The following is an 11,578-nucleotide window of genomic DNA, read 5'->3' as shown; positions in this document are numbered from 1 at the left end:
AGCTTCATGAGTTATGGAATGGTATATAATGTTTCCCCTTCTCTTCTGCTCTGTCTCTCATACTCTATCTATAAAGGGGAGAAAACAAGTCTGCCTGGAGTGGTGGAATAGTGCAGACACAAAGTTCTAGTGGAGAAGAAAAAAAAAAAAAGCAGGTGGCACAAAAAAGGAGGACAAAGGAGAGGGAAGAAATGGGGCAGCAGCAGGAGGTGTAGAAGCTGGAACTGAGCAAAGAGCCCCTTGGTTTAGGCTGCTTCTCCGGGTGTGAAGAAAGAGACCGAGAAAGGGCAGAAATCTTGGCAGCTGACACAGGCAGCAGGCTCCCGCCAAGACGCCACTATATAAGAAGGGGGAGGTTTGCTGGAAGTTTAGCAAACTAGGAGCAAGTCTGAGAGTTGGAGAGAGGGGTGGAACAGGAATAGAACAGGTCTTTTTGGGGGATGGGGTGGGAGAAGTAGTCTCTATAGCAGTGTGCCTCAAGTGTACTGCGTGTACACATCATCTGGGCAAGGGCAAAGATTCAACATCTCCAAGTTCCCTGGTGGTGAGTGCTGGTGCAAGGAGCACGTTGTAAAGGGTAAGGACCTGAAGTCCAATAAGGAGATGGAGAGACTGGTGTGAGAATCTACCTTAAGGAAAGACCCAGCTTGGATCATCTCAGGTAAAAGCTGAACTGAAGAGGTCTAGGTGGGAGGAAAAGCTCTGCAGGGAGGGGACATGGAGAGAAGAGAGCTAACAGAGGAAGAAAGAGGGACGGGCTTCTGGTGCGAGGCGGTCCATCAGTGTCCCTGAGGCCTTGCTTGTCATCTGGGTGCGTACTGGGGAATTCCCCCAGAATAGTTAGTTGGGGCAGAAAGGTGACATTCCAGGCAGAACAGACCACCCCCTTGCTCTTCTGCAGGAATTCCTAGGACTCACTCCGGGCTTGTCCAAAACCTGGCAGGAGACACCAGGCCAGAGTGTGGTGAGAGGGGCAGAAATGGCTTTGACAGGTCAAGGACGAGACAGTTTCTCTGCCAGGAGCTAATAAAAGAGGAATGGCATCTGTGAGGGACGGGGCTGGGGCAAAAGGGAAGGTGAGCTGGATTCTGAGTCTTGAGTGTCCAACTTGCAACCCGAAATCACGAGGCTCTGGCTGGTAATCCATCCAGAGGCTTTAGGGACAGGGCTAGGGACGCTCCAGGCTAGGGCCCAGCCTGAGAGGGAAGGAGGGAGGCTGGAGTCCTAGACTGGGGTGACAGCGGGGTCGACGCGGCCAGGCGCTAGCAGACACAGGGCGGGGAGGGCGGCCGGGCTCAAAGTAGCAGCCCCGAGGCGTCAAAATGAGCAGCGAGCGCAGGCGGCGGGGACTCGCGGGGGGCCGGGGGAGACGAGGCCGCGAGAAGCCGGGCTGCGTCCCCAGGCGCACCGCAGGCGGTGGCGGGTTCCCGCGGCTCCGGCCGCCTCCAGCCGGGGCCCGCCGGCCCCACCGCCGCCTCGGCCAGGCCGCAGCCCCCGGCCCGCGACCCGCTCCCAGGGTCCGCCCCGCCACGGCGCCCGGCCGCTCCTCCCCCGATGATGTCACGTCCCCGGCCGCCCCTCGGCCAGCCGCCCCGCCCCCGCTGCCCGGCCCCGTCCCCTGGGCCCGCCTGCTCCCGCCGGCTCCCGCCGGGCCTCCTCCCGCCCGCGCCCGCCCTTCGGCTCCCGCTCCCCCGGGAGCAGCGGCGGCGGCGGCATGGCCCGGGCCCGCGGCCAGGCCCCGGGGAGCGGCGGGCGGCGGCGGCGGCGGGGCGGCGCGGGCCCCGGCCCCCGGGGGGAGTCGGCCGGGCTGCTGCTGCTGCTGCTCCAGGTGCTGCCGCCCGGGGCCGCGGCTGGGCCGGGGCGGCGGGGCCCGCGGGGCGGCGGCGTGTGCTGGCCCGGCGCTGCCCCTGCATTTCCCCGGGACGCGCGGCTACTGCTGCTCCTGCCGCCGCCGCCGCTGCGGCCGCCGAGCCCCGCGCCCGCAGCCTCCGCCTCCCGGATGGTAATCAGCGCCGGCGCCGCGGGCGGGCGGGCGGGCGGTAGGCGGGGGCGCCGGGGGAGAGGGAGGGCAGCCCCGCGCCTCCGCCTCGCCGGAGGTAGCTCCCAGGGCGCTGCCCCCCCTCCGACGACCGCGGCCCTGGGCAGCCGCCAGAGCGCGCCTCGGGGGCGCCTCCGCGCGGACCTGCTGCCGCCTGCGCTCCCGCCTCCCCGCGCCAGCTCGCCGGCGCTCAGGCCGCGGGGGAATCCCGCGCCTCCCCGCCCCGCGCCGCGGGAGGGTGGGAGGGCACGGCGGCGCCCGCGGGCTGGCGTTCTCCGAGGGAGCGCCCCACAGGCGGGTGCGCGCTGAGCCGCGGGGACCCGAGCTGCGCGCTGCGCTCCTGGAGGCGCCGGCTGCCGTCGGGTCGGGCTGACTCGAGACGCCCGTGGCCTCGGCGGGACGGGGTCCCCGGCGGCGGGGCGCCCCCACACCACGCGCCCTTATGTTCCCTGCGCAGGACGCTCTGCCCCGCGGCGGGCTGAGCCTGAAGGAGGAGCCGCTGCTGCCCTCCGGCCTGGGCTCCGTGCGCTCCTGGATGCAGGGTGCGGGCATCCTGGACGCCGGCACCGCGGCGCAGAGGTAAGCGCGCGGGCCCGGCCGCTGGGACCCAGGGTGGAGGGAGCCCTAACTCTGGATGGTCCGGGCGAGCTCTCTAGTCCACCGGGTCCCAGCACCCGGGCCCCCCACCAAGGATGTGGGGCGGGCCGGGGCGGGGCTTCTGCCTCTACTGGGTCTGTCTGGGCTCGGGTTTCTGACTGCTGCTCATGGACTGATGATGGGGCGCTATCCCAGCTGCCTGCAGCCTCTGACCCTCGGCCACCAGTTGTCCAGGAGCTGCCACTCCCTCCTTCCTGGGCAGTCCCGACGTCTGCCCTTGTCCAATTCTGCTGCTCTGTCGCAAAAGGCATGAAACCCAGCCCCCTTTCTGGTTTCCCACGCCCCTTGGAGTTGGAAGGTGGGGGTGTGCAGCCTCAAGCGCTGGGATCTGTAGGGTAGAGATGAGACGGACAGCTGACTTGCCTGGAATGATGGGGGGGTTGGAGCAGACTGTTAAGGTGTTTGGGGCCAGGCCCTGCGAAGGCAGGGGGTTCCTGGGAAGCCAGCACCCACACCCACTGCTCTTGATTCCTTTTCCGGGGTCTGGGCAGGAGTAGGGTGTGTGTGTGTTCGTGTGTGTTCGTGTGTGTGTGTGTGTGTGTGTGTGTGTGTGTGTGTGGCAGGGGTGAGCGTGGGAGAAAGGGGAGAGGGAGGGGCTTGGTGGTGAATTCTTGGATTCGGAAAGCAAGTTGGAAGGTTTGTGGACTTGCCCCCCACACACACACCTGGACCAAACCTGTGCACCACCCTAGTTGTGAGCAGGGGTGGGAGCATCAGAGTTTACATCTCCTAGGAGGCACCGCAGTGGATGTTGCTCTTTGAGAGCTGGGCAGTTCGCAGCCTGAAAGGGTTCTGATGGTGGCAGGGGGCAAGGCAGGTCAGGTCTGGCACAGGAGCCACATCTTCACACCCCTAGTCTGGTCCGGAACATACATAGACCAGCCCCAACCTCCCTCCTGAACACACACACATAGTTTGGCAGGAACTGAAGCTCATTTTGAGGGTGCTCTTGGCAACTCACCTCTTATGGAAGAGAAAAAGGGTCCTGTCTATGAGTTACTTCACACAAGTTTCCCCTATGATATAAATATATTCCTGGAAAATAGACAGCAAAATCACACCACTACAGCTTCTGTCAATGTTTTAGCAGCTTTCCTTTTCATCTTCCTTCCTTGGACAGTTCTGTATCCAGTCTGTTTCTCTGTTGGTGCTGACTGTTTCACTTGAGATGGTCAACTTTTTAGCAAGACTTTCTCCACCACTGACTGTGCAGTGAAAGCTCCTTGTAAGGTGGCCCCATGGGACTTTGGGGACTGGAGGCTCCTGCTTCCACCCTCCCACTTTGGCTACCCTAGCCAGTGAGCTTGCCGGCTAGGGAAATGCAGAGGAGGCAATGCCATTGTAGTTTCTGTGGATACAGCAATGCAAGGCTGAGGCTCCTCTAGAAGGTCCTGCCATTAGTAGTGCTCTCTACACATGGTGTGGGGATGGGTCTTGAGTAGTGTTAGAGTGTTCAGTCTGAGTTCCCAGGGCAAAATCACTGGGTCTCAGAAGGCCTCTCCAATTTGAGAAGATGCATTTCTCTAAGTCAGGAAACTTCTTAGTCTCAGGACACAGGTGAAAGCATGTGTCCACCCCCCAACCCATACACGCATATATATCTAGTCCTCTCCAGATGCCCTCTTTCCAGAAGAGAGCAAATGAATGCTTTATCCTCCTTTCCAAGGGCATCCATCATCACTTCTCTTCGTAGAGTGAGCCCCAGTCTATCTGTCCCCTGTTCAGATCGTAACATCCTGCAACAGCAACAAAGGAGATTCCTTTCCCATCCCACCTCCCTCTTTAGTCTCTTCCCAGTTTCTCTCCTGGCCTCTGGGCAGCTCACAAAGGAATGTTCTTCTCCAGAGCTTGGGGTGTGACAGTTGCTCAACACCTCCCTCACATTCACCCACAGCCACTTGGTTGAGAAGGTGTACAGATGCTCTCTTCCATGTCTTACTTCCTCTCTGTGTGTCCACAGCCAGTCTCTAACAGGAAGCACCCTGTCCTTTACTACATTCTCCCTGGCTTGGAGGTTTTCCAGAGTACTACCTCAGCCTCTTAGTATACTGCCCCAGTCCCTTAGCACCTCCCCAAAACATCTGCCATGCATTGTGGACCAAAGCAATATTTCCCAAGAGCTTTTTTCTGACCATGTCACACTTTCATTAAAAACTTCAGAGGGTGGGAGTCGGGCGGTAGCCCAGCGAGCTTAGCGCATGTGGCGCAAAGCACAAGGACCGGTGTAAGGATCCCGGTTCGAGCCCCCGGCTCCCCACCTGCAGGGGAGTCGCTTCACAGGCGGTGAAGCAGGTCTGCAGGTGTCTGTCTTTCTCTCCCCTCCTCTCTCCATTTTCTCTCTGTCCTATCCAACAATGACAACAACAACAACATCAATAACAACAATAATAACTACAACAATAAAACAACAAGGGCAACAAAAGGAAATAAATAAATATAAAAATATTTTTAAAAAAAACTTCAGAGGGTGAAGATAGCATAATGGTTATGCAAAGAGACTGTCATACCTGAGACTCCGAAGTCCCAGGTTCAATCCCCCACACCACCATATACCAGTGCTGCGGTGTCTCTCACTCATTAAAATAAGACAGATAAAATATATTTTAAAAAAACACAGCTGCAGGGAGCTGGCTGGTGGCGCAGCAGGTTAAGCACACATGGCATGAAGCACAAGGATCTGGGTTCGAGCCCCCAGCTCCCCACCCGCAAGGGGGGGTTCTCTTTACAGGCAATGAAGTAGGTCTGCAAGTGTCTATCTCTCCACCTCCCTGTCTTCCCCTCCTTTCTCGATTTCTCTCTGTCCTACCCAGCAACAATGACAGCAATAACAACAATGATAAACAACAAGGGCAACAAAAGGAAAAAAAATAGCTTCCAGGAGCAGTGGGTTCATACTTCAGGCACCAAGTCCCAGCGATAACCTTGGAAGCAAAAAAAAAAAAAAAAAAAAAAAAACCCAAAAAACCCAAAAACACAGCTGCAGAGGTATATACACACACACACACCCCACACCTCCCAGATATTTGTGTGGCCTTAAACTTCCTTCTTGGCTCTAGAGGATACTTGGCATTTGGTAAAGTTGAAAAAGTAGCTGTTTCTCTTGAAATGTTCCCTCTGCCCCCAGCAAATAGGGCCTTACAGTCTATACACACACACACCCATCCACACCATGTCTGGCCCAGGCTCTTTTTGCTCTGCTGGGGCCTCTTCCCTTGCCAGCCTGTGCCTTCCTCTAGGGCAGAGATGGTGGCTCATTCTTCCTTGTGTTCACAGTGGTGGTACTGACCTGACCAGTTCATAGTAAGGCAATCATCATCTATTGAAAAAAGCAAAAGTGCATATGAAAAGGTTTTCAAACCTCATTTTTTCTTTCTTTTTTTTTTAAACTTTATTTTAATGAGACACCCAGCCTGATGCATGTGTAATGCCACCACTCCTAGGTCAACTTTTTCATTCTTTTTATTTTAGAGGGACATGAGAGTGAGAACAAAGCACCACTCCACTGTGTGTGGTGTCCCTTTGGTGCTGTCCATTGGTGCTTCCATATTGTTCTAGGTCTTTTTTTTCTAAATATTTAGTTATTTATTCCCTTTTTTGTTGCCCTGGTTGTTTTTTATTGTTGTAGTTATTGTTGTTGATGTCATTGTTGTTGGATAGGACAGAGAGAAATGGAGAGAGGAGGGGAAGACAGAGAGGGGGAGAGAAAGACACCTGCAGACTTGTTTCACAGCCTGTGAAGCGACTCCCCTGCAGGCGAGGAGCCGGGGGCTCAAACTAGGATCTTTGCGCTGGTCCTTGCACTTTGCGCCACCTGCACTTAACCCACTGCACTACCACCCAACTCCCTGTGCTAGGTCTTAAACCCAGAGGCTTTCACATGGTAAGACATGGTAAAGCTTGCATATAGATGAGCTGCCCCCCTCTCCCCGTTCCTGAATTTCTTTCTGCCAGGCTCAACCTCCCTGCATTATGTTCTCCAGGATCTAGCTGACCCTAGAGGCCATGTACTGACCTGTCAGCTGCTCCCGGTTTATAAGGCACTCTCCACCCCCCCCCCTTTTTTCCAGAGCAATGCTCAGCTCTGGTTTTTGGTGGTGTGGGGGAATTGAACCTAGGACCTTGGGGCCTCAGGCATGAGAGTATCTTTGCATTATGCTATCTACCCCCACATGTTCCCCAGTTTACAGTGACATGTTTTTGCAGGAGAACATCTGGAGCCTGCTGAGGCCAATGGGAGGAGGTGGGGGGAGGCTTTTCTATCAGTAAGGGAAATTCTGGGCATAGGAGAGTAGGGAGCAGAGAAGAGGCTGTGTGTCCTCATTCCATAGTAACAGAGAAATCCCAACCATAACCCTGACCAGTCCTACCCTGGGCCAATAGGACTCTATTTCTTAGACAATATACCCAGCCCTCTCCTGCCTCCTCTGGCCCCCTACAGACATCCTTTTAGCCAGGGCTCAGTGCACAAGGAGCTCTCTTCACCTTTCCTGCTGTGTTTCCCAGCCCAGGGAGACCCCTTGGAGGCCCAGGCCGGCCCTTTCCCTTGAGGTGGTCCCAGGGCACTAGTGGGGCCCTGCAAGGGAAGCCAGCTGGAGCTGCCTTTCCTGTAAGCAGCTGCAGGCCAGCCTCCCTGCTAGGAAATGCTTTTGTCTGCTTTAATAATTAATAGCCGCTTTTCAGCCTGGGACCTGGCAGGCAGGCCTGTGGTGGGTGGTGAGGGGCTGAAGAGGGAGAAGGAGAGTGGGCAATTTAGGTGGCTTTGAGGGCAAGAGAAAGGATGGGAGAGTTGTCTGTTGAAGGCCCCCCCCATTCAGGGCTGAGGGAACTTCCTGGGAGCAGTAGCCACAGGGATATGAAGTAATCCTGCTGCTCTCTCTTTATCAGGTGCCTTTGCACACAGGCTCTGGGCACCCACTTCACTGCCATGGTGGACGTGCCCCAGGAGCTGCTGCTCTCACTGTCCCTGGGCTGCAGCACCGCAGATTCTGGGTGTGTGGGGCTGGGCAGGGCTCGGCTGATAGACCTTGTCTGGGATTGAATACCAGGCCCTGCATGATTGCTAGCAGTCCCAGGGACTCCGGGGATACCTGCAGGGAGGAAACAAGGGCCAGTGAGATCCCTGAAGGGAAGGCAGAGGGACTAGTGTGGCCATACCAGGGTGTATTCAAGAACTTGGTTTAGCACAGACTTTAGTAATGAGATGCTAGAGACAAACATATATTATTTCTTCAATCTTCTTTGGGGTGAGAAGGTGCTGGAGGGAAGTTAACAAAGATTCTTGCCCTGCCACTAATGACCTCAGGGCTTGTCCCCATTTCCCCAGTGTCCCACCCTGGAAGATGGATCAGCCCCAAGCCAGACACTTGTTAAGTGGGCAAGTGTTGGGATCTGGTTGGGAGATGGGGAGGCAGAGGCCTGGGGTGCCTCTTGGGGAGGCTGAAACTCCAGCTTCTCGTCATTTGTCTTCTCTGGGTTTGGAAATGGTAGTTTTAAATTGCTGGTTTTTATTGTAAGTGTGCAGTCAGGGATGTAAGGAGCCAAGAGTGGGCTTCTAAGCAGAGCACAGAGACTGGAGGGAGGTGTGCTGTCAGACTGAAGGTGGGGTTAGGCAGTGTGCTGAGAAGGGCCCCTGGCAAGGACTTGCTGGGTGGCCCAGCACTGGTACGCAGACATCCCTCAGCATCTCCCTGCCAGCACCCTGTCCTCTGAGCACAGGACCCCTGGGAGGTGCAGGCTGTGAAGGCCAGGTTATCCTTGGTCCTCACTTTGACCTGGGTTCCCGGCACAGTGTTCAGGAAGCCCGGCAACACCAGTGCTGACTCTGAGACAGGTGTCCTCTGGCCCAAGAGTAATGGTGTAAACCAGTATTGTCAGTAGCAATTTCCTTTAGTGGGTCAGATGATAGCTCACCTGGTAGAGATCACACTTTATCATGCACTAGGACCAGGGGTCAAGTGCCTAACTACTACGTGGGAACACTTACATAAGGGAAGCTTCATACACAGTGGAAATATGCTGTGGTGTTTTTCATCTCTTTTCCCTTCTGTCTCTCACACTCTCAAAAAAGAAATAAAAGTCCACTGGGAGCAGTGGAATCATACAGGCATGGAGGCCCAACCCAAAAGTAACCTGACTAAAAAAGAAATCTTTTGAAATTTTGGTCTAATTCAGAATAAAGATGTGCACCCTAGGAGGTGACATAGTGAATAAAGTGTTGGACTCTCAATCATGAGGTTCTGAGTTCAACTCCTGGCATCACATGTACCAGAGTGGTGCTCTGCCTCTCTCTCTCTCTTTCTCTCTCTCTCTCTTCCTCTTCTCACAAATAGATAAATAAATATTTAAAAAGCAGAAGATGGGATGGTAGTGGGTAATCAGTGATTACTTTCTCCAAACTCTGGGTTCTTTAGCACAAGAACAAATGCCCCACCAATTCAGCACACTCTGGGAGTTGATAGAAATGTGTTTTGAACAGTTTGTTTAAAAATCATCTTTCTGGGCGGAGGGGAGATAGCATAATGGTTATATAAACAGACTCTCATGCCTGAGGCTCCAAAGTCCCAGGATCAATCCCCTGCCATAAGCCAGCGCTGAACAGAGATCTGGTAAAATAACATTAAATAAATAAAATTATCTTTCTTTTTAAATTTTTTAAAATATTTATTTCCTTTTGTTGTCCTTGTCGTTTTATTGCTGTAGTTATTATTGTTGTTGTTATTGATGTTGTTGGATAGGACAGAGAGAAATGGAGAGAGGAGGGGAAGACAGAGGGGGAGAGAAAGATAGATACCTGCAGACCTGCTTCACTGCTTGTGAAGCTACCCCCCTGTAGGTGGGGAGCCGGGGGCTCAAACTGGGATCTTTACGCCGGTCCTTGCGCTTTGCACCACCTATGCTTAACCCGTTATGCTACTGCCCGACTCCCTAAAATCATCTTTCTAAGAAAGTGAGGTGTGTTGTCCATGCCAGGCTCTTATGGAAGCATTTGGCATGGTTGTTAGGTGGCATTTATCTGCTCAGTGTGTGCTGTGTGCAAGAATGGCGCTCAGGGTTGAGGTGCCAGCAGCTGCTCTGCCACTTACCAGGTCACAGATACCCAAGAAATGACACCCCAGCCAATGACTGACTGGAGTTGGTGGCTAAGTACTCCAGCTCCATCCTTCCACCATCCTAATAAGAGGCATCACTAAGGCCACATTCTAGGCTGTTTCCAGAGCTCCCTGTGGGGTGAGCTGCAACTGCCCATGGTAGTGGTTGTTGAAAATGCCCCGTGTGGACTTTTCTTCTCTGTCTCACCCCTCCACCCCCATATTAGCCTTTCCTGGCATCACCTTGCAAATAAACAGTGTGCATATGAATCTTCATCTCGGCCTACTGCTGAGGAAACTCCAAGATAACACCTGCCTCTCCAGACTTCAGGGGAGAAGTCTCTCCCATTTTCCTCCACTCTTGTCAGTGAAGCTTAGATATTAGTAAACACCTTGGAGCTTTCTGCCCACACCCCAGTGGCTCCCTTGGGCAGCTCCACTTTGAAGGCCAGAGTGAAATGCTGACCTTTGTTGTCCCCACCTCTGTCTCTATCTGGTATGAGAGACAGTGAGTGGCCCTGCCACACACCTGGATCCCACTCTCCCGCACCCAGGGTGTATCCAACCCCTGTGTCTATCTCCCTACTGGTGTGTCTCTGTCTCTTTTCTTCTGTTCTTTATTCTTGATCTGTTTTCTCTTGGCAAGCATATCAGCTATTCCCAAAGGGTTACCAGCAAAAGTCTTTCCTTCCCCCGCCCCAACTCTCTCCCTTCGGAGTTGGCAGTTCCATTTGGGGATGTTGATTGGTCACCTAGTACACATAGGGGGAGGAGGAGTACCAGGCACTGGGGAACCCAAAGAAGGAGTTCTGATCTGCCCCTGGCACCCAGCCTACCTGCTCCTAAGCCGATCCTTATGTCAGTCTGTGTCTTTTCATAGGAACCACGGCGGGTCTTCACAGCAAAGCCTTTTCTCTCTTACCTTGATCTTCTCACAAGTGCAGCAGGGGTATGAGCAGGCAAACTGGAGGTGTTGACAGGCTAGGGGCTGCCCTGGTGTGCCTAGCAGGAGTCTGGCCCATTCTGCAAGTTCTTCCTGGTCTGTTGATCAGAGTGATCCCGCCCTGGAGCTGTGAATTACTCACTCCTGCCCCACTGCTTTGCATGGAGGCTGTGACCCCGGCAGGAGACTGTACCTCCCACCCGCTGGCTGAGTGAGATGGGAAGAGAAGGTGACAGTCAGGCTGTTTCCTGGGAGGTGGGGCCCAGCCCCCTCGCCTGTGGGGGAGGACATAGTATGGCCCTCTGCCCCCAGTATTGACACTTAAGTACTAGATCACAGCCCACAGGCCCTCTTTCCCTCCCTGGGTCCCATTGACCTCTGTCCTCCTGAACTCTCCTGCTATGAAAGAGGGCAGCCACTGTGCAGGGAGCTTAGCCAGACTTCTCAAGTCTGGTCCTCTGGAGCTGGCAGGCAGCCAGGACCCAGGCCAACTGATATTTGCCAAAAGAGATGGTCAGGGAAGGAAGCTCAAGCCAGCATCATTGTTCATGTGGTACTAGCTTAGAATTTGGCTCTGGGATTGAGGGGTAGGGGGTGGGTTATCTATGCCAGCAGGAGGGGTGAAGTGATATATAGGGGACCTGTCACTGTATAGCCTCTCCACTCCCCTCCAAGGACTGACACACACACCCCTCTCCCCACTACCCCCCACCCCACCACCCCCCCAGTCCTTTCTTTCTGCTGTCTGAGCACAGACAGCACCTTCCCTGGGTGAGGTGAAAGAATCAAGGGCAGTGATCTCTGATGGCTCTACCACCCGTTCCTTCTAGCAGCTCTCCCCAGAGCTTTGAC

General features: G+C 54.8%; 1 protein-coding gene across 1 annotated transcript; it reads left to right on the top strand.

Annotated features, from left to right (window-relative positions):
• The first annotated feature begins 1,322 nt into the window (after positions 1-1,322).
• On the top strand, positions 1,323-7,733 carry EBF4 (EBF family member 4). Its single transcript, XM_060201725.1, has 4 exons — positions 1,323-1,501; positions 1,588-2,002; positions 2,496-2,617; positions 7,580-7,733. The coding sequence occupies exons 1-4, from the start codon at positions 1,323-1,325 to the stop codon at positions 7,731-7,733; spliced, it is 870 nt and encodes a 289-aa protein (XP_060057708.1).
• The last annotated feature ends 3,845 nt before the right edge of the window (positions 7,734-11,578 follow it).

The sequence above is a fragment of the Erinaceus europaeus genome, chromosome 1, assembly GCF_950295315.1.
Source record: "Erinaceus europaeus chromosome 1, mEriEur2.1, whole genome shotgun sequence".
Taxonomy (NCBI): domain Eukaryota; kingdom Metazoa; phylum Chordata; class Mammalia; order Eulipotyphla; family Erinaceidae; genus Erinaceus; species Erinaceus europaeus.
The sequence above is the reverse complement of the archived record's forward strand: the minus strand, read 5'-3'. Positions and strand labels throughout refer to the sequence as shown.